A 23,273-nucleotide genomic window follows, 5' to 3' on the forward strand; every position below is an offset into this window, starting at 1 on the left:
TTGTTTCCATCGGCATAGGCAAAATATTTTTACATTTACTGTACATTTTGTCATTTGGCAGATGCTTTGCTGCATCCAAAGTGACTTACAAGTGAGGCAAGACAATCATGAATAAGAGGACAGTGAGCCGTGATACAAATTCTCAAGTAGCTGATCAGGTACATGTGCAAGGAGAAAGAGTGCTAGACAGCAAAGTTTTTAAAAAATTAGAGTAAGAAATGACTGGAAGTAGACAAGTGATATATAAATACCAGAAATAACAGGAAAGTAGTGCATCAATCAACAACATGCCAAAAGATCAAAATTAAAACAATGGAAACCATGATGAAGATATGTAAACTTTATTTCCACAATGCCTTTCAAAACCAGAACTTTAAGCAATACTTGGTTCTCTGATCTGAGGGATCGTGGTGCAAAATAAGGGTTAAAAGATGATGTAGGGATTTAAAAGTAATAATTCTATATAATAATAGAATGCATAAACATAGAATTCTGAAACTAAAGGGAGCCACTGTTACTCAGTCAGGACTGCAGAGATATGCACTCTACATCAGGTGTTTGTAAGACATCTTGTTTTGGCACCAACTGCAAACAGGTAACTGCTGGGTCATTTAGGCAAGTAAATAAGGAACTACCATAATCTAACGAGAGGAAATGACAGTATATACAAGTTGTTCAGCTATGTTTGTTGTGAGCATTGGTTTAACTTTGGCAACGAACCGAACAAGACTCTTGATGTGCTGATTGAAGTTGAGGTATTGATCAAAAACAACTCCTTTTTATTGGTTTTCAGTTGCAGAAAGTTCAGCCATCCAGTGCTTGATGGCAGCAAGTAAGGAAGTAAGCAAGGAATCCAGATTGTTATGATTTTCTGGACTAAACAGGACATACAACTGGGTATCATCAGCATAACAATGACAAATAACAAGACCAAGGAGTAGCAGATATAAGTTGAACAAAACAGGCCAAAGACTGAGCCTTGGTTTGTACCTCAGACACTTCCTGCAACTTATTGGATTGGGCATTTGAGATATAGGGGGTACTGAAAAAAACATTGTTCCAGTATTTATTGTGACTGCTTGCAGTAGAGCAAAAGCCGTCATGAGGGTCTAACCCAACAAAGTATAAATGTTTTGTAAGAAGAGAGAGTGTTCCTGGTGGGTACAGCAGAAGAACTTAAACTTAAGAAATTCAGTTCAATTGTCTAACTCAAAACTTTACTGAAGTTTGTTGGCTTGAAATTTTGAGTTTTCTTAACTTGTTCTTTTTTACAATGTAGTGGGCCCAAAACAATTGTACACGCGCAAATATGACAGAAAAAGAAAATAAGACTTTAGAGATTTGTCTTCAGATCGTGTTTCTTCCTAACGACACCTGAAAGAAGTTTAGTACAAAACACATGTACAAGAATTTGCATGAAGCTCTTAGCGATTCAGTCTCTAATGAGAAACTAATTTCCGCAGGACAGAACTGATTACACAATGGTCAGAGGCCCATGTTGGACACAAAAACACCATCCATAAATGCTGCCATCTGAATTGGTCAGTGGATATTTTCAGTGCTTAGTGCAGAGTTGTCTCTTTCTGTTCCTGAATTATGAGCCTGAATAGAATGTGTATATTACCATTTCTTCATTTCTCTTTAAATCCACAAACCAAAGGCACATATTAATCATCACTACCCTTCATCATTTAGATTTCCTTCCCATCTTGTGGTCACTGCACTGCAGCCTGACATCCTCCAGCTCCTCCAGAGATATAAACTTACAAAAAATGAGGATATTAACTCATATAAATACAAAAATTTTATCAGACAAATGTACTTTAAGCATTAAAGATAAAAGTATGTTTTCTAGAAAATTGGCTCTTGTGACTGATATATTACATTTTTAATACTGATGCATCAGATCCTAAGCAGCATTTTACTGTTGTACTGCAGCTGGTCAAGATGGAGCTAGTTTTAAATACATTATAAATAGTTAGGTTGTTTGTTCCAGTGGTTCCACCAAAGGGTCACAAGATAAGTATGAGGGGTCATTGTACAGAAAATTAATTGGGTTGGAAAGACAGAAAAAACTATTTTTGTAACACTAAACAAACACTGCTGCTTGCTCCAGTGACTTTATATCTTTAACTAGAATCTTCTTATAACCAAACTGCTTAACATCAGAAGTCTTTCCAAGGAGAGCTACATGGATTGAATGTAAAATGGAGTGAAACTTTGAAGGTAGATTAGGAATTACCTAATAAACTGCAGTAATCTTATATGGGTTACACAATTCAAAATCATCCATATATAGCCCAAATGCAATTTGCAGCTCTTGTTCTCCAAAAAGTTGATTCTGCTAAGAAATTAACATCTTGAAAAGATTTTTGATGCCCCGATACAATCTGAAACTTGAAAACAAGTTTTTCCAGAAACTGTGTTCAGTAAAAGCTCAATGTCCTGATTTACAGAAACATAAGCAAATGGGTTTTGCTTATGTTGTCCTGTCATACAACAACTCAGTTGGCACAAAGATTGAGAAATGATCCCTGAAATATTTTCTCCTATAATCAGTTGATTATTGCATTTGTTTGAAAGACAATGTTACTTCACTCTTGAACATGTTCCTCAATTTTTAGTGTTATGTTTTGCAAGGACCTATTTATGAATGTATGAATCTATGTATGAAACTTGGAAAAGGACAAAATGTCATTAAATTATTCTAGAATTGCCTGTATTGCAAGTTTAGACACATCAGCACGCACATTCTCCACACAATCACTTTCTAACTTTTTGAGGAAATAAATCAGACTTGCTCATCTGTGTGGTGCAGTGTTGTAGTCGAGTCACTATGTCTCGGGTCCGAGTCGAGTCTCGAGTCCCTAGTGTTCGAGTCCAAGTCCAAGTCTCAGTCACCAAAGAAGAGTCCAAGTCGAGTCTGTGTTGAGTCCCCATTACCTGAGTCTGAGTCCGAGTCCGAGTCATCAAGGTTGAGTCTGACTCGAGTTCCAAGATGGGCTCCAGTGCTCCACTCTGGCACGGTCAAAGAGCTGACAAATAAAAAAGGTTTACGTTATACAAAAATGGCACAGCTGTGATTTCATGTTAATATTAATGATGCACCGATTGCAATTTTCTTGGATTTTTAGTGATTCTGATTTTCTTTATAAGAATTCAATTTGAAGATTTTGTAACACTAAACAAACACTGCTGCTTGCTCCAGTGACTTTATATCTTTAACTAGAATCTTCTTATAACCAAACTGCTTAACATCAGAAGTCTTTCCAAGGAGAGCTACATGGATTGAATGTAAAGTGGAGTGAAGTGTGTAAAATAGTGTGGCTTTGTGAAAATCTGACTGGCAAAAAATCAGATATATATTACTTCTTTATCAATTAACAGTTTGAGTCCTCATCCTCAACTTCAGGGTCTGAATGCAGTAAATGCTCGAGTCCAAGTCCGAGTCCGAGTCATCAGTGCGCAAGTCTGAGTCAAGTCACAAGTCCTGAAAATCAGGACTCGAGTCGGACTCGAGTCCGAGTCCTGGACTCACGTACTACAACACTGGTGTGGTGGTGCAACAGCACAAACGTTTTTTGGGCATTAGATACACTTAATTTCTGGTGGTATGCTACAAAGCATGACTGGTTTGCATTCAAACACAGGAAATCATTGCATTTCTAACATTTCAATCTTGACACACCCTTTGGACAGAGGTTGCACTGGCCCTGCTTGTCACAGTGAAGTGGCAAATGTGCACAGTTATCATAACGTACATCTGGTTGTGGTTGTAAGGGTCTTGTGGTGTAGTGTTTCTGCTGAGACAACATCTGTGGTGGAGAGGAGGATGATGGTCAGCCAACTTTCAATGCTGGCTTGTTGATTTGCTTCAAACTGTGGGCGACTGCCAAGTGGAACCTTTTGAGAGGCATTTGTTTCTCACTTAGTAGGCCACAGTCCCTCTTGTAGACCAGCCAGGAATTTGAGTTGCACAGGTCAAGGATGTATCCAAACAGGGGAGAGTACTATCACATTGACTTAGCTGGGGTCTTGTACATGTGTACCAGCATGTCAGAAAGATCAATGACTAACAATTGTAGGTAGGAATGAGTGATGGGCATGGGACTGCAATCTTTGCATGGGCATCCTTGCTCCACCGTTTGGCAGTTGAAAGAGGCATGATCCCACAGGCATTGCCCAGAAGGTTGTTGTCAAACCATTTCACTGCAATCACCCCTTAAGCAAACCTATAATCAAAATATCCACATCCTTTCTTCATCAGCTCTTTGTCTGTCATCAAGGGAACTCCACCAATGCAGTTTGATCAGACAGTGCCGGTGCATTTGACACCCAGGTTTACGTGCAGGTTCTGGACCAAGTTGAAACTGGTGAAGTAGTTGTCACAGAAGTTGACTGAAAGCCTTGGCAGTGTTATGGTTTTGCATAATGTCACCAGTTTGGTCCCTAGAGGGAGCACCTGCTCCTGCTCACTTAGGGCAATACTTACCAATGTGGATGCCCCTTGATAGAGCAGAACGTCATGGATGATGCCAGATGAACTGGTCCAGCAGAAAAATTTAAAGCTCCACTTGTCTGGCTTGTCTGCCCTTGGGCCTTTATATGCCACCAAGACCTCATCCACACTATACTTGTAAGTGGATGGGATCAGGAGACACTGCTCACAAAGCATTTCGAAAAGAGGCGGATTTTGTAAAATCAGTCTAGACTGTCATTGTACTGCTGATTATCACCAAAATGAATGAACCAGCATAACAGCTTGAATCTTTTCCTTGGCATGATATCAGCTATCAAGTTGAAATTTGACTCATGGTGTCAGTAGTCCTCTGTGGCTGGGAAGTTGAAAACACGTAGTATTGCCAGGAAATCTTCAACCTCTTCAAGGCTAGTCTTGATTGGATCCCCCAACTCCTGGGCAGAGTACAGATTGGTATGTTGCGCAATAAATTCAATCATCTTGTCAGTGAAGAGCGTTTTGAAGTACTGGAAGGATGTCTTTACAGCATCAGGAGGTTCAAATCTTGAATCAGGAACCTGGAATGCCTCAATGTTGCCATACTTTCAGATTCTCTCAGTGCCTTTGTTTGGGCTTGAGGGTGAACTAGGGTCAGGAGTGTCCTCTGACTCAGCCAAGGAAACTGTTTTTAGGGTGTTTTTCCCTTTTCTCCTCTTTTGGTGGTTTAGAAAATGAGCTTGTTGAGGCAACCTCCTCCTAATCTATAAATTCAAAAGAAGTGTCCCCAGTCTCTCCTGCTCATATGGGCTGATAATCAGGATCCTCTATTTGGTGATTGTCATCACTCAGATCAGCGGTATAGGGGCTTTGCAGTTGAGGGCAGTGCAGTTCCCATACCAGGCAGTGATGTAACCTATCAGGATGCTCTTGGTTGTGCCTCTGTAGAAGGCCTGTAGGATCTTGGGCCCCATGCCAAAGTTTTTCAGCCACCTGAGGTGAAAGAAGCGTTGCTGTGCCTTTTTCATTATATGGCTGGTGTGCTCGTCCCAGGTGAGTTCTCTGGTGATGTGAACACAGAGGAGCTTGAAGCTGCTGACTCTGTCGAGAGCAGACCCGTTGGCCCTGTTTACACCTGGTACTAACACATGTCTCGGGCGATCCAATCATAAGTGGACAGCTTACGTACACGTTTGAATGCACCCAAGACGCATTGAGATCCACCACATTTGTAGGTGGTCTGGGCTGCATGTGGCCACATTCTTTTAGTAGTGTAAATACAATGTGTCCTGGGCCACACTGAAGGACTGCATACTCAACTGACTTCGTCTATTTTCCATTAGACTAGACAAAGGAATGTTTGATAACAGAATAAAGAGATGCATTATTTTGTTTTTCCGTTTTTCATGTGAATTAAAAAAAACTTAATCCATTTCCTGTTTTTCCTGTTTTTCCCATTCCCCTAGCCTTTTTTTCCTCTTCATATAGGCCATTGGAAAAGAAATTAAAATCAAAACCAGACTTGTCTGTCTAAAAAATTTTTCAGAAGCTAAACGTCTAATTGTGTTTCTCCTGGATAGTTTCCTCTGTCCTGTCAGGTTGATAGCTACAGTTTTTAATTTTGCTGTGCTGCTTAACATAATGGAGGATTTATGAGGAGGACGGCTTCTCTACTCCAAACAGTTTCACTGTATGAACCTGGACTGTGTGTGTGTAACAGCTGACCTTTAGGATGTTAAGAAGAACAAAGAACATTAATTAATATTAGATCCTGACTGATCCTGTCGGGAGATTTAAATAATCAATGAAGTTACGCTGACTATGCGCACAGCGTCTCTAAATGGGGAGATGCAGCTGTGGGGAGATTGCTGCATATAATTCTATATTTGTTTTATATATATACACATACATATGTACATATATACATATATATATGTGTGTGTTTGCGTGTGTGTGTGTGTTCAGATGTTGTGCTAGAACAAATCAATAGGACGGGCATTTGATTTTTATGGGGGGGCACACAATGCATTGTATATTTGTTTATCCTGTTATCAAACAAGTTGAACACAGCTTTGGACAGAGGGTACATGGGCCCCTGGTCCTCCCACAAGTTAAAAACAATGACGAATTTGGTCTTTGCAAACGGAAATGATGTGAAGTGGTCACTCAAGATGCATGTGGAGATGCATGTTACTGCTAGGTGTGAACAGACATACTTAGAGCTGTCCATATGTGATTGGATTCCTCTTCTCCAGGTGGTGAGGGTGTTGTTGATCTGTTTTGTTGGTAAGCCTATTGGAGAGGGTTCAGGGTGGGTGGTAACATGCTACAGATTAGGTCTTTCACAGGCTTCTCAAAGCATTTGCTCATTATGGGAGTGAGGGCAACAGGACACCAGTCATTTAAGCATGTTATCTTACTTTTTTTCAGTAAGGGAAGAATGGTGGATGACTTGAAGCAGGAGGAGACAACACACATGGGAGGGAGAGGTTAAAATGTCCGTTAACACACCAGCCAGCTGTGCTGCGCATGCTCTGATCAACCGGCCTGGGATGCCATCTGGCCCGGGCACTTTATGGATGTTGACGCACTTGAACGACTTGCGCATGTCAGCCTCTGCGATGACCAGACTGTTGGTCGTGTCGACGGTGGTGGTGGCTCCCTCTGGGAGGTTGTGTTAACAACCTCAAAACCAGTATAAAAACTATTTAGCTCATCTAGGAGGAAGGCACAGTCCGTGTCAGCTTGGGGCAGGATGTACACAGCTCTCCTAACAATAGCCTTGAACTCCCTAGGCAGCCAGAATGGCCGACACAGGAGCATGAGATATTCTAGATCCAGGGAGCAGACAGACTTGAGGGAATGAACGTTCCTAGGCATTGTTGTTCATGAAACATACACCCCCTCCCTTGCCTTTCCCGGAGAGTTCTCTTGACTTGTGCACGCAAAACATGGAGAACCCCGAGGGTATGATGGCATGGTCTGGTATCTCTTCTGACAACCAAGTCTCTGTCAGGAAGGTGATGTTACAATCCCCTGTTTCCTGCTGAAAGGAGATCCTTGCTCTCAAGTCGCACAGTTTGTTATCCAGGGATTGTATGTTTTGGCTAGCATTCTGCTAGCCAACATACCCCCCCCCCCCCCCCCCCCCCTAAAAATTATAAATAAATCAGTAAAATAAGCAAAGAGATGCAAGGTCAGTAAGGAGTGCAAAACAAGGAGGCCATATTCAGTACCATCTTGTTGAATAAATGCTGTAGTCAGCACTGGGTTTGGAATTTCTTCGGTGGATATTTTCAGCATTCTTTGCAGAATAGTCATTTTCTGTTCCCAAATTGTATTACCATATCTTCAGTTGCGTCTCTATCTGCAAACCAAAGGCACATATTAGTCATTGCTACCCTTCATCATTGGTAGCACTGCAGCCTGACCAACATCCTCCTGCTCCTCCAGTGATATAAAAAAACTAGAATATTAACTTGTAAAAATACAGAGGTATTGTTGTAAAATGTACTTGGGTAAAAGCTAATAGGTAAAAGTGCGTTACTGCAGAAAATTGACTTTTGTGACTGATATAATATATTACATTTTCATTACTGATGCATCAGATCCTAAGCAGCATTTTACTATTGTACTGCAGCTGGTCAAGATGGAGCTAGTTTTAAATACTTAAATACTAATTAGGTCGCTTATTCCAAACAAGGTCAATAACAGTTAATAAATGATGTATAACACACTATAAAGTAGCTGCTATTAAATATAAGTGTTTATTAAAGTATTTATTAGGGATGTGCAGAAAGCCCAGTATTTGTATGTGTATTCAAATTATATATATATATATATATATATATATATATATATATATATATGTGTGTGTGTGTGTGTGTGTGTGTGTGTGTGTGTGTGTGTGTATGTGTAAAATAAAATTTGTATATTGTCATAATGTACATACCTGTGCATGATAATATCTGTTTTTGCAGAGAAAATAACATGTCCTCCAGTTTGAAACTAAATTTTGAATACTACACATTGACCTTTTTTTTTTTTTATTACCCCTAATCTGGCAACGTATCTCATGGGATACATACATTTCAAAAGTTGCTGAATAACACCATGAACACCTTTAGATATTTTTTTCTTCATCAGCATATTAAGACATTAGTCATGGTTGTGTTATGAATTTATATTGTTTTATTGAAAATAACTATGATTAATATATAATTACTTAACACCTGGTAAGCATGTCCTGTCCTAATATCTTTATTTATACAGCACTTTTCAAAACAACTTACAAAGTGCTTTACATAAAATTTAAAAAGACAATAAAAAGCTAACAATTAATAAAATATTATAATAAAATGACTAATCAAAATACAACAAAAGATAATCAAACCACTTAACTAGTAAAATCAATAAAACAGCAAGTCTAAAATTGTCAGTTTTTATTTAAATGGGACCTACTATGCTTTTCCTTATTTTCAGTCATATATATAATGTAGCAATGGAGGATGTTCATATTAAATGTGGCCAAATTGTCAAATAATGAGGTAAATGTATGTTGAAGTACTAAAAGCACCAGCTTCAGACTGCTCTGAATGCTCAGTTTCAAGTGTTTTTTTCTACTTTCAGCCTGAGCCAATGTTGGCTCGTGATGGATTTCTTGATATGGTCATCTGCTCCTTGCACAGTGCACAAGTGCACTGCTCTGCTCCATCTTAAATTAGAAGTATTTCTTGTACACAAGTTTGTAGCCATTTTTTCCATAGCTTTTTAATAAAACATTGCATAATGTTGTCTCTTTGGGTCTTAAAGTTATTTAAATGAAAGCATCTAAGAAGTTTAGAGGTGGAACGGACATCAACTCAGACATCTGAAACAAGACAAGGGGCCTGACCTCAACTCTAAAAAAAAGGAGCCACAAGTCCAAAAGGTTGGGAACTACTGGTTGAATCTCTATCTTTATGTCTTGTCAATCTGTTGTTTTTTCATAATCACGTTTTATAATGTAAAATATTTATCTGTAAAGTAAGTAACTACAGTTGACAAATAAATGTGCTGGAGTAGTAAGTATACTTCCCTCTGAAATGCTGTGGAGTAGAAGTATAAAAGTAATATAAAATGGAAATACTCAAGTAAAGTACAAGTACCTCAAAATTGGCCACGAACATAAACAAAAATATATTTGGTTTTGATGAACAGTAATGTCTACTTTTCTTAAGTGATGTATACTTTTTATATATACTTTTCTTCCTGTTTTAAATGCTCTCTCATCGTATACCATAATACAACTGCTACTTGAAATGTTATGTTGTTACTTCACTAGATTTATGTAACAGCAATATTAGAGATATAAGATTACAATTTTACATACAAATTCAATGGTTGGCTTATAAAACATTCTGCACTGTTTTATATTAAATTACTCAAGACATTACATTACTATACAAAGAAGCCCCATCTCAACCACATTTGTATATAGCTATAGCTGTATACATTTAACATTTATTTACTCTTTCTTGCTATTTTTTTTCCAAATGTTGTATTTGAGAACTCACTCTTAAAAATGGTATATATATGAAGAATGTTTTTTGTCTAACTTGTCATCATATATTCTCAGCTTCTTGTTTTTATACTAGTTTATTACATTGCTCTGCTTATTTTCCTGATAAAAAATAAAACAAACTAAATGAAATGAAATATATCATTAAAATGCTGCTTACATGTTGATGATAGTGCATTAGTTATACTAATCCATCAACATAATATGTGTATTATTACAACAACTACTCTCTACATAACGAGACATAAGTATAATATTTTACACTTAAAGGTGCATTAATTATTTACACATCTGGCTGATATGGAGCAACATGTGCATTTGTTTAGAATCCTGTTTCTTGCCACATGATTTATGTAAGTCCAATATTTACCCTCCTTTTAGTTCTGTTTTGGCCTTCACTGACTCCTGAGAAAAATATTTGGCTCTTTAGCTGCTAAATGCTTCACTATGTTCACCTGCTGGTTACTAACTTTGTCTGTCTGTTGCATGTTGCTGGGGCAAGTAGTTAACAGTTAGTTTATCCGTGTTCTTTCAATGAAAACTGTTGTCTGCTGCGATTAGTTTGATTAGGGGAGAGACTAAACCAAAATAAAACTGTGGGCCAAAAACCAAAACAATGAGCTAAAAGAGGCTAAAACACTCATAGAGCTTTAAGTTTTTCTCTGTGGGTTCATGACTATGAATGACATCTGTCACATTACACATGGATATTTGATCAATTGATTATATAAAATATTGATTAGTGTGGCTTTAAACACATTTTGCTGCTGATAATACTTCTGAAAGTACCTAAGTAAAACTGTAATGCAGAAGGTTTGCTTGTAATGGGGTATTTTATATTTTATTTCAGTGATGGATCTGAATACGTCTTCCACAACTGACTTTAGTGCTTACATGTTATTTGCAAAAGGCTTTTTTTTAATTGATTGCCTCACTAGTCTGGAACTTTTACTCAAGTATCATTTCCAATATCTGCCTTGACTGCATTTCCCTTCATTATATAAATAAAATGCTCGTGCTGCTGAAATCTCGACCACAAGGAGGAAGTATTCACATTCAGAATTAATCATGAAGCATCACATGCACACCCACCAAACATGCACAAACATTCACTCACATGCAAAGGAACATCAGGGGGGGAGTGTTCACAAGTTAGAGGCTGCTGCCACAGTCAGACACATATTCAAACTGTGTTCAGGGACTGTTTCATTTAGCTCTGCTCTCTGATCCACCATGAAGCTGGGTGTGATCATCCCACTGTGTGCTCTGTTCACTCTCACCCAACAGGTAAGAAAACACACAAGATTCTCATTTTATATATTCATATATTATTGTTTTTGTTTTTTTCCACATACATTTACATATTACACTGCCTATTTCAACAGAGCGTATATTTCTATTCTCATTACAAATACATCATGAATGCTAATCATTTGTTATTGTTATTGTCATATTTAGTATTAATTTTCAACATGTCATTCATTGATATCTTTATCTTTATTTCATCAGGTGGCTTCACGTGATCGCTGTGTGTGTGAGTTGACTAACTCAGAAAACGTATTCCCACATGACAAACTCAGTACAGTGGACGACAGTGCATCAAAATGTAACAGCAACATCACCCCACAGAAGGTAACTACTCTGATGTTAGATAGTGTTATTTTCTAAACCAGCCTGTAAAGAACATAACCTCACTCCCTCCCTCGGTTGGGAAAAAAACAAACTTCTTTATGTATGCCTCATGCTGAGTCCTGAGCAATGTGTCAGCACAGTGTCTACCTGCTGTCTCTGCAGACTCTGGAGCTGGAGAGTCTGCTGCTGGGTTTGAAGTGGCGTTTGCCCCAGCTGCAGGAAGATGTGTCGATTCTGGAGAGGGAAGATGATGGCGAGCTGTATGGAGTTGTCAGCCTGCAGGTGATAGAGAATGAACTGACAGAGATCAAGAAGCTCATCAAAAAGCTCAACATCACCACCTGGGAATACCAGCGCCTCACCACTAACACCACTAAACAGGTAGATTCACACAAAAAGAGCCGACCTCTGGTCAGAAAGTTGATTTACTTATTTCTATAGAATGTAATATACAGAGGCCAGTTAACTATATAAATTAATGTTCCTTTGAATCCTATATGCATTTGAGACAAAATTTGAAGCAACATATACTGTAGTGCTATGAATCCATCACTCAGAGCTCATCAAGTTGCTTAATAACCACTAACACTTTGGTAGAGTTGCTAACATTGTCACCTACATCTCATGTTCTGCACAGGTGAAAGTTCAAGATTGCACCAAACTTTATGCTGCAGAAAGTTTTATTTTTTTAAACAGTAGTTCAACATGGGAGCAACAGTATCGTGTGTTTTTCAACTTGAATCTGTTAAAATGACTCAAGTAAACTTGCATTAGTTAAATTTTTTGGCCTCTTGTGATAGCGGAACAAGCTTTAAACACAACATTGACGTATGAAGTTGTAGTGTCATGCTGTGTTTGCAAACAGTTGACTATTTAGACATCCAGCAAACACAGAGCAACATTAGCGTTGATTTGGAGTTGTATTTATGGCCACCTGATGAATGTAAATCCAATATTCACTCTCCTTTTATTTTGGTTTGGTCTCAACCAATTGCTGGGAAACATTTCTGACTATTTAGCTAAATGCAGCACTGTTTTACCAGCTAATTGCTCATTTCTGTCTATTGTCTGTCTGTTATTTGGTAATAGGGTAATAGGATGGATTTATCAGAGCTTTTTTTCTGCTGTATGCAGCTGCGTGCTGCTGCTGAAGGCGAAGTTGATGAGGAAGTTGAGAGGAACTGCAGAGAAGGGTGATCATTCTCTGCACGTTCCTCACAGCAAGTGAAACCCTTCACATTACACATCATCATTTGATCAGTTGTTCATATAAAAATTTTGATTAGCTGAGCTTAAAAGTCTTTGTTCATGTGTTAAGCAATTATAGAAATACCTGAAAAAAATCTAACATCTAGCTCAAATGCAGTATTTTTTGACCAATTATTGTGCTGTGTTGTTTTCTCTTAGCTGGAGGACCTGAGAGCAGAGATGACAGAGCTGGAGAAGTATGACACCCTGCAGGTGGTGAAGAGACAACAAGCTAACGAGCGTCTAACAAAAGACCTGGACCAGTGCAGGACTGGACTTAACTCCACCTCCCAGCCCACTCAGCCTCCACAAGGTATCATCCAAAACCGCACAGCACACCAGAGTGTTGGGATTTTTGTTTTAGTTCTTTTTTGCTTCCACTGGAAACCACAATATAGATTAAAAGAAAATTTCTGTTTGTGTAGCATTTTTTAAATTTATTTGCAAATTTGCTCTGTCAACCAATGGAAATAGACTTGCTCATCATCCAATCATAGACAATGATACCCCTGCAGAGTATGCAAATAAGACACAAATACTAGCAGCCAATCAATTCGGACGTGTAACATTTTTGTTCATTATGAGTTGCTTTATATTTTACCTAGGAATGAGATTCAACAGCATTTCATAGAATTCAAAACCAGTATTAAATCCTAATCCTTTGGAGTTGCTTATCAAATCTTAATTAGTCTAATTTCCAACATTTGGAAGTAGCTAAAGAGTAATAACTTCAACTAAAAATGAGATGAGCAGCATAAAATATGAAATGTTAATTTAATGTATCTCACACATTCTTTGGCTGAATACAGAAAACAGATATTGATGTTTGTCATTTCAACAAGCCAAAGCGATGGACAGCTAAAAGAGAGCCTGCTACCTATATGTTTTCCATTGATCTGTGAGGAGTGATAAAAGGTTCAATAAGAGAGTTGTAAGCATTGGAGCTTAACAACTATTTTGCTGACCCAAAACCAGATCAAAAATGGAACCAGCTCTAAGGACTGATCCCTTATTTCACCTGAGCAAAATCAATTGAGACCAGTCCTTTGCCTTAATATATTCTGCCCCAGACCTATTCTGGTTCTCTGCCTACTGCATCTTCAACATAAAGTGGCACTTGAAGTGAGGTGGCTGTCAGTTGTGAAGGGCTCTCCTCACTAAGGGCTAATGCAGGGTATAAATGAACTGGAAAATGTGGAAAGCTCTCAGCACCAATCACCACAATTATTTATTTATATTTTATTTAATCTTTATTTAATCAGGCAATCTCATTGAGATCTTTTTTCCATGAGAGACATGAGAACAAGAAACCTTTATAAAACAAGAACACGATCAGCAGACAGAAACACAACTATAAAATAAACATAAAATTAGGGGGTAATTATCAACCAATGGACGCCTCCTTCAACCAGCTTATTTAAGGTCTTCACATATGCACAACTTCTTTATCTGTTTTTCATTTCACATTTTGCCTTCAGGTACCTGTCCCCACGGTGAATTTCTAAACATTACTGGCCCCAGGGTCTACACAGCAGGTGAGTATCCAGGGTCCTACATGTACGGGGCCTGGGGTCGTGATCCCAAACCAGAGGCAGGGAAGGAGAACTGGTACTGGCTGGTAATGATGACCTCCAGCGACAAATACTCCAACTACGTCCGTCTCTACTCCAGCCTGAGCTCTCTGATTGTTGGAGTGAGTGTCCCAGGTAAGGAACTGTTGTGTGTTGGTGTTTTACTGGTTAATCACAAGCCACTGTTCACATAGAGCAGGTCTAGACCGTACCCTTTAATTTACAGAGACCAAACATTCCCCCATGAGCAGCACTTGGCATCAGCGGCAAGGAAAAACTCCCCTTTATCAGGAAAAAACCTCAAGCAGAACTGGGCTCTAGTTGGGCAGCCATCTGTCTTGACCAGTTGGGTTGAGAGAGAAAGAAGGAGGGAGGGGGAGAGAGACACAGAGAAGCACAATCACAATAATAATAACAATAATAATAATATAAATATAATAATAATAATAATAATAATAATAATAATAATAATAATAATAATAATAATAATAGCAGGCGTGAAGCTCGCGATCCATAACAAGGGGGTCCACAGCCCTGATCTATAGGAACCTGTGAGACGAGAAAGCACAAAAACTCTGGGGAGGAAGCCAAGTTAGTAACATGCATTAATGGTACACGAATGCATACAGATGGAGAGGGGGAGGAGGAGGAGACAGGAGCTCAGTGCATCATGGGAAGTCCCCCGGCAGTCTAGCCCTATAGCAGCATAACTAGGGGCTGGCCCAAGGCAAGCCTGGGTGGCCCTAACTATAAGCTTTATCAAAAAGGAAAGTTTTAAGCCTACTCTTAAACGTAGACAGGGTGTCTGCCTACTGGACCCAAACTGGAAGATGGTTCCACAGGAGAGGAGCCTGATAGCTGAAGGCTCTGCCTCCCATTCTGCTTTTAGAGACAGTGTTCTAGTGGGGTAATTGGGTACTCTGAGCTCTTAAAGATCTGGATTTTACAGGGAGCCAATGCAGAGAAGCTAAAAGAGAGTCTTTAATTGCTTGTTGGAGCAGGCTGATAATAAGGAATTGCAACAATCAAGCCTAGAAGTAATAAATGTGTGGACTAGTTTTTCTACATCTTTTTGAGACAGAATGTGCCTGATTTTTGCAATATTATGTAGGTGAAAAAAAGGCAGTCCTTGAAATTTGTATTATGTGGTAGTTGAATGACATATCTTAATCAAAGATAACTCCCAGATTCCTTACAGTGATGCTGAAGGGCAGGGCAACGCCATCTAGAATAGCAATATCATTAGATGTGTTTCTAAGGTGTTTAGGGTCAAGCATGATAATGATAGTGAGTGTGATTCGTGATACTGAATATTTATGGGGTAAGAAAAAGTGTTTAATGTTACATGCTATAACATTGAGGCAACACAATACACCTTCACATACAATATTCTTTAATATTAATATAAACCATAACAATAATATTTAATTATGATTTAATTTGCTCCTCCTCCTCCATTTGCTCTCTTCTTCTACTTCCAGGTAATATCGAGATACACTCCTCTAACCCAACCACCAACACCATCCAGGGACCAAATGTTGTGATGTATGGAGAGGCCTTGTACTACAACTGTTACAACCAAGATGCTGTCTGTCGATTCAACCTCACCACCAAAACTGTTACCACCCTGCAGTTACCCAAAGGCACCAGGTTCACTGCTTCACGTTGTCTTTTACCTCATTATTTTAACTGCGCATGCCAGAATAAATACCTTGTTTTTACAACAAAAAACTAATTTGTGTAAAAATGTTAACATCACTGCTCTTTACTTATTTATTTCAGATTTAATTCTAAGGGTAACTTCTGCCATCTTGATGAATGCTATCCGTTCACCGACCTGGACCTGGCAACAGATGAGTCTGGTGTTTGGGTGATCTACACCACCACCCAGGACTTTGGCAACCTGGTTCTGTCTAAGGTGGAAGAAGGTGAGCCACCCATGCTCAACCGAACCTGGCACACCTCGGTCTATAAGCAGGGAGTGACAAACACCTTCATGACCTGTGGTGTGCTCTATGCCACACGCTACGTAAATAAAGATGTGGAGGAGATATTCTACTCGTTTGACACCTCGACAGGGGTGGAGAAGTTCAACATTGGCATCTTCATCAACAAGATGTCTCCCAACATTTACTCCCTGAACTACAGCCCCGTGGACCAGATGCTACATGCTTACTGTAACTCCCACATGGTCTCCTATAAGATTTTGTTTAGGTATTAATATCATGTTATGAAAAACAGCATGAACAAGTAACAATAAATAAACAAATAAAGGCTGATCCCTAATAAAGGTTGTGTAAAAAAATTGATGGGGGTTTGGAGTCACCTTTGCTATAATGTCTCACATCGTAAATTCATCTTAATATACATATTCACCGCACTAATTCTTTAAGTTACACAACACAGTGATGTAATGCTTAAAAAATAGCTGCTCTGACTTCTTGTTCTTCTAACACAGTGTACAAAATACCATGGAACACTACACAAAATAAGTAATAAAATAATATGTAAACTATCAGGAAAGTTGTAACAACTTCCCACAGGTATTTTAGAAAGTGAAATAATTGTTGTTGTGTAATAATTATATGGAAATATAAAATTATCTTGCATTTATCAGGAAAACAGGTAAACATTGAGTAATTGTTGATTCTGAATTAACAGTAAAAAGAACACTGGAAAAAAGGAGACTGTTATGATGAAAAAAAAAAACTTGGTGACGTATCTAGTTGGAGTGAAAACATTAAATTAGGATACTTATATACCTATGTAATTTGCAAAATCAGTCTTAATGAGATGAGATACAAAGTACTTACAATACGATGTCAAGACATAGTTCAAATTCTTTAAACTGTTTTAATTTTACAAGCCAATGTGTGTAGCAGCTGATGTTGTCCCATTAAAATCTGTTCATCAATGGAAATGTCTTTGCATTAAGTAATATCTCTGAAATACATCAAGGAAATGTGATTTTGTAACAGCAGAGGTGAGAGCTGTTCATCATGTATTCAAAACAGATGTTTATATAACTTAAAAAATGATCTGACACCTGACTTTTCAAATTCTGACATAAAGTCTTTATTTCTCACTTGTTACTTGATCAGTACATGGACAGAGACAGCTTACTTTGTATATGTATTTATATATAATATATTTCAACTTTACAGTACACATTTGAATGACAACAAAGCAGGTAAGAGTCCATCTACTGTTGTGAATAGAAACAAGCTCATAGGGAAGACTCCCACAATATGAAACAATCCAAACAAGAAAAAAAGAACTTATTGCTCAATACAAATCAATCATAATGGCAGTTAAGAAGAAGAATAGTAGTAGTACACATGAACCAATATCATTATACCAAGATGAGGTTACACCCTATTGTTGCCTATAAAAAAGAGAAACTCCAAGGGAAGAGGAACAGAAATATGTCAAAGATTTTTCACAATACAGTAGTGTTAGTGTTTGGTTTGGGTAACCTGCTCTATAAATAAAAAGTATCTACAAGTGCAAGGAGGACCAAGGTCTATACAACCAAACTGATCCAGTGCCAGCTTATAGGAGCTGTCGACTTTAACAAATCGCTACCGAACTTCACTATTTATAAGCCTTGAAAAGGGAGCAGGAAGGGGCTGTGTTTTCATGTACAGAGTGAAGATGTGGGGCCAGGGACAGAAGTGAGGGGGTTCTGCGAGGATGAGGCATAGGTTGACAATACTGTACAGCACTTCAAAAAAGGGACAAAATACATTCAGGAGCCCCCCCAGGCAGTTTGGGTAGAAGTTGTGTAGGCGGAAAACAAAGTGTAGAAGGCAGAAACTAGTGCAGTGAAGAATAAAAACACACTGAAAGATGATTGTATACAAACTCATTTAATTCATGGATGAGGTTCTGTGAGGAGTGACTGAGGTGTTTGTTCTGACTGTCCAATATCCTCTCATAATCTCTCCTTTCCACATGTCAGGATTTTCTTTTCAAACTATTATGCTAATTGGATAGTTCAAACAATTCAACAATTAATCTCTCCAGCTTAAACAAAATGACATTCTTTTTCCATAAACATTCATTCACTATTTTTCAGGCCAAAATCTTTCTACGTTTTTCCTTGCATGAAAAAGAAAACCAGTCATAGCTTATTCTCTGTCATGCTGTTGCTCTGTAGGGCCCTCTGGTGCTCAGAAACACAACTAACACTAGCAACATTTTAAAAAGTGACTTCAGCTGATAGCCCTTTAGGGTGCGACTGGGTTTGCCTGTGAGAGCCGGGGCACATTGTGATTTTTTTAGGGAGAGGGGGTAATTTTTTAAGGTGGCTGGGGGTTGCCCTACATTCCGAGCTTGGCGCCCAAATGGCTCCAAAAAAGCCCCGCCTCTTACAGGCCACCTCAGGGAAGCGCACACCTCAGCGATTGGAAGCTACGCCCCTTCTGACAGGGGACCAAAGGGTTTTTGTAAAACTGGAGACAGGAGGTGACTATGATACATGAATACTGTACATTACTAAGCCAAAAACCAGAGGACCCCAATCAATGATCTCTGTTAACTAGGTGGTCCAGGATTATAGCAGACAACAGCACACAGCTTCTCTAGTCTAAAGCTCTAATTACATACACGTACTATACTGATGAGATTATGGTTACACAGCACATCAAAACACACACTGACCACATACTGTAGCAATGGATTCCTTTGTTCCTTTACAGCACCCAGCCCACACAGCTTTCATATGAAATGCGTGTGAAAATGTGTGTGTGCATGTCAAAGTGTATGCAGTTGTGGATATATGTGTGTGTGTAGCTTTGGTACATCCTCAGAGAGGGGCTGGGTGTTGTAAGGGAACGCAGCCGCGAGTTCTCTGGTAGCGACCCGGCAAATAGAGCCAGAGTTGCGTCGGCCTGGTCCTGCCTCGGTCACCCTGGTCTGGTTTGGTTTGGGTCAGAGTGTGATTGTCACGTTAGAGACCACAAAGAGCCGACTACGGCCAGAACCATGTCTATGCACTGGAGTTACAGACTGATGATTGCGGTTGCATTCATGGCTCTATTTAACTAGCCACATTTAAGGTGCCAATGAAGAATTCCCTAATACTAGACACTACTCAGATACTAGAATGCCCTAATATTACTGTCACATTCACATGCATATACATGTTAATAAATACTTCTTGTAGCCTATATTCATGTAGTGGATTATCTTGGAAATGTAAGATGACACACAGCTTAAAGCTGCACTCAGCAATGTTGCTCTAATGGTTCCAAATGGCAGTAATAGGAAGAAATTTGAAGACCCCAAAATCATGTGATGTGATTTCGGTAAACTGCTCAGCCTGTCTGAGATTCTCCATTAGAGCTTCAAAGGTTTGGTTTCATCTCTTGATTGATGAAGAAGTGACCAAACATGGCTGTGGCCGAACATAACAAGTGATTAAACTTGGAGAATCTGCACAGTCTCTATTGCTGTGAATAGAGTACCTTTCTATGTTGCACTCTCCTTTAGCAAGTCATACAGATACTATATATTCTATTATTAGGCATATTTTGAATTTACATGCCACATACAGTCATAAATGAAATGCATAATTCACAGAAAGTGAATATGGGTGAGTGATTCAAGTCTGAAAATACAAGTTTAATTAAAGTTCCACCTCCACCAGTTTTCTGCATGCCAATCAAGTGCTTCATAGTAACTTTGCTGCTACATAGGCGACATAAGATTGTATATTTATAGTATATTAATCATTTTATGCTAATTTGATGCCAAACACTAAATGGACTCCAGTGGCTCACAAATCACAGATTGTCTATATTCCACAGACTGATATCCAAACACAGGTTTGATTATACTTTGGCCATATTATGTAAACATTATTGTGCTAAAAACAATAAAAATTGGTGAAGCTGCACATTTGTATAAGCTAAGCTCCCTGGTGGTGTAGTGGCTAGGTTTTACTGCAGGTGGTCTGCAGTTTAATTTCCTGTCAGGAGGTGATAAGACCTTATAAACTTTGACTGGTAGTGTCTCAGATATTAAAAACTTAAATGAAAAATCTGTTGATGCTCACGTGCCAATACAAAGTCATTTTTTATGATGTTAATATAGGTCCATCTATAAAGAGCAGGCCCACCTCTCCATTTGTACTACACCAGCTCCTAGCAGTATTCCCACAATAGTATTGTGACGAAGTGGGTACACTCCTGAATGCATGTATGCTGATGATATCACTCTCTTGCATCCTAAGTGTAGTTTGATACAAAACTTACAAAGTGCAGCTTTAAATCAGTGTGTTGTACTCTAGCTATGCTCTTAAGTCTAAAAAAGCTAACATCCTCTCTAAGCACTACAGGTGCACTCAGCTACAATTGGCCGTGCTCTGCTGTCTGTCAAATTCTGGACACACCCCATCAGGCGCTTGCCTGTCACTCATGGAGAGAAATAATTTTACCTTACAAACAACACAGAGAGAGATACTCACACAACAAAATAATAACCTGCTTGCAAAATACTGATGCATAACACTTTTTCATTATGGCACCCCCTAAAAGTTTTCCTTCCCATATCCTGTACCTCCACCTTCTCATATCAGATTATTAACGGCAGCTCTTGATCACATATTGCCATGTGGATTGTTGACAGTTATTTTCTCTTTTTTGTGGGGGGGTGGGGGAAGTGGTTTAGGTGGTTTAAAAAGGGCACAGGCAAAGAATGAGGAGACACTTAGCAAACACAAGTATGACACTTCAAGAACAAAAACAGTTGCCTAAATCTTTAAGTGCTGGGTGACATGGGTGGGGTTGAGGTGGATATATGAAGGTGTGGCTGGGGGTTTTTAGTAGCAATACATATGGTATTTTACAGTGGAGGAGGGGAAAAGATGGCAGACAAAAGGGATCTGGAGGAGATAGATGAAGACAGAGAGTTCCATGAACTTTCTTTTCTTTTGTTGTCTCGTTCCACCCTCTATCATGTCTGACTACCTCTCTCACCTTCAAACCTTTACTTTTGTTTTCCAGTTTTCCTCGCACCATTACCCCTGTCTCTCCCTTCCTGTTTCTCTCTCTGTCCCTCCAACCCCTCTCTCCCTCTCTCCATGGATCTTTAGCAAGACACCTCCATGGTGTGGGTGACCGTGCCGACTCCCTCGGTGCTGTCGGAGTGGGTGCAGGCCCGAGAGCGGGACCCATCCATGGAGCTTGCGCTGGTCAGGGAGGCCGTCCTGGAGCGAGCCAGGCGGGTCATGCTGGCAGAGGGCACTGAGAGGATGAGGATGAGAAATGAGGAAGATGTGGGGAAGGGGAGAGAAAAGAAAAACAATCATTCAGCATTACATATTGTGTTAAAGTGTATGATTAGTTAATGTTGGGGAGATGTGGGGAGGACATGCTCATGTGGAGAACTAAAGATATCCTTTTTTGCAGCTGGTGAGATAAGGTGGCTGACTAGCTCACATAACAGCCGTGGATGGTTGATTGTTCAATAAAGCTGTTTATGTGTCGGCAAACAGACACATTGTCCACACCATGCAACTTGGGTTAGTTTGAATCAATCCTCCTACAGCAGTATAACTTGATTTCAACCTGCTTATTTCAAAGAGTTCAAAAATGTCTGACCTAAAAGTTGATCTGTGTTAGTCAAAACCTGACTGAGGCGCAAAATTGTCACTTCATGCTTATGAAATGGTATTAATTCTGTTTTTGAATACAGTATGTTAAGTTTGAGTTTTACCAACATCTGAATAATTCAGCAAAGCATTCAATAGTTTGATGCATTAATGCGGTAAAACTGTATTTGTTTTGCTGATTATATTAATGTTATTATTCAATAGCTCTTTTTGTAGGTAGATATTTTTTCATGTAATGTGTTTGTTAAGTGTTTCCATACATTTGTGTGGTGAATTATGGTCTTGAAGCTGCTTTTTTTTTTTCTATAGCCACCAAGGGGTAGCAACGTTAGCATTCATTTGGAGTTGTATTTCTGGCCCCCGATCACTGTTCAATATTTACAATACTTCACTCTACTTTTAGCACTGTTTTAGACTTCACCAACTCCTGAGAAAAATATCTGGCTCTTAAAGGAATAGTTCCACATTTTTGGAGATATGCTTATTTGCTTTCTTGCTGAGAGTTAGATGAAAAGATCAATACCACTCTAATTTCTGTGTGCTATTTATGAAGCTAGAGACAGTAAAGTTAACTAAGCCTAGCATAAAGACTGGACACAACGGGAAACAGCAAGCCTGGCTCTGTCTGACAGTAACAAAATTCTTCCAGCACCTCTAAACTTCTCTAATTAACATGTATTTGTAATCTCAGTAACTTCCTTAAACTGCTTGCCTTGCAACCATTTTAGACAACCTGGCAACCCTTGCACATAAGCTCAGCTAAGCACTAACTTTGTCTGTCTGCTGTTTAGTGCTGGGTAGGTAGTGTACAGTGAGTTTATCAGAGCATTTAGCTAAAAACAGCAAGGTTAATGAGAGTTACCCTTTTCACATTTAAACACTGTCCATTGTTGGCATACAAATATTAATTAATGCAGCTTTAAAGAACTGATTTTTACAATTTCCTGACATGCTGTTTTCACACTCACAGGGATAAAACTCAAGGAAACAGAAACTTTGAATTTTAGAGCATGAAAGCTATATTTTCTATAGTAGTGATACTGATTAAGAACACAAAATAATGATTACTTGCAGCTCTAATACAAAAACAACAAAAACATCATCTCAACCTTTATATAGCTTCTACCAGTCAAACTGAATGCTGGATGAGTCTTGTTTAGTTCTTGTAAAAATATTAAGCCCTGCTTTCAT

At 38.9% G+C, this 23,273-nt stretch overlaps 2 protein-coding genes across 5 annotated transcripts in view; one reads left to right on the plus strand and one right to left on the minus strand.

Moving 5' to 3' along the window:
- The first annotated feature begins 11,194 nt into the window (after positions 1–11,194).
- Positions 11,195–16,735, plus strand: LOC121897025 (olfactomedin-4-like). Its single transcript, XM_042411255.1, has 7 exons — positions 11,195–11,303; positions 11,526–11,648; positions 11,811–12,029; positions 13,056–13,209; positions 14,375–14,602; positions 15,949–16,117; positions 16,250–16,735. Exons 1-7 carry the CDS (start codon positions 11,250–11,252, stop codon positions 16,686–16,688), a joined length of 1,386 nt encoding a protein of 461 aa, XP_042267189.1. The 5' UTR covers positions 11,195–11,249; the 3' UTR covers positions 16,689–16,735.
- A 783-nt stretch (positions 16,736–17,518) lies between these two features.
- Positions 17,519–23,273, minus strand: part of ndrg4 (NDRG family member 4) — a 56,164-nt gene continuing 50,409 nt past the window's right edge. For all 4 annotated transcript variants that reach the window (XM_042411258.1, XM_042411257.1, XM_042411261.1 and 1 more), the window contains one exon: positions 17,519–21,714. In XM_042411258.1, the coding sequence (XP_042267192.1) occupies positions 21,560–21,714 (155 nt within the window). In that variant the 3' untranslated portion in view covers positions 17,519–21,559. The remainder of the gene's footprint in view (positions 21,715–23,273) is intronic.

The sequence above is a fragment of the Thunnus maccoyii genome, chromosome 5 (genome assembly GCF_910596095.1).
Source record: "Thunnus maccoyii chromosome 5, fThuMac1.1, whole genome shotgun sequence".
NCBI lineage: Eukaryota > Metazoa > Chordata > Actinopteri > Scombriformes > Scombridae > Thunnus > Thunnus maccoyii.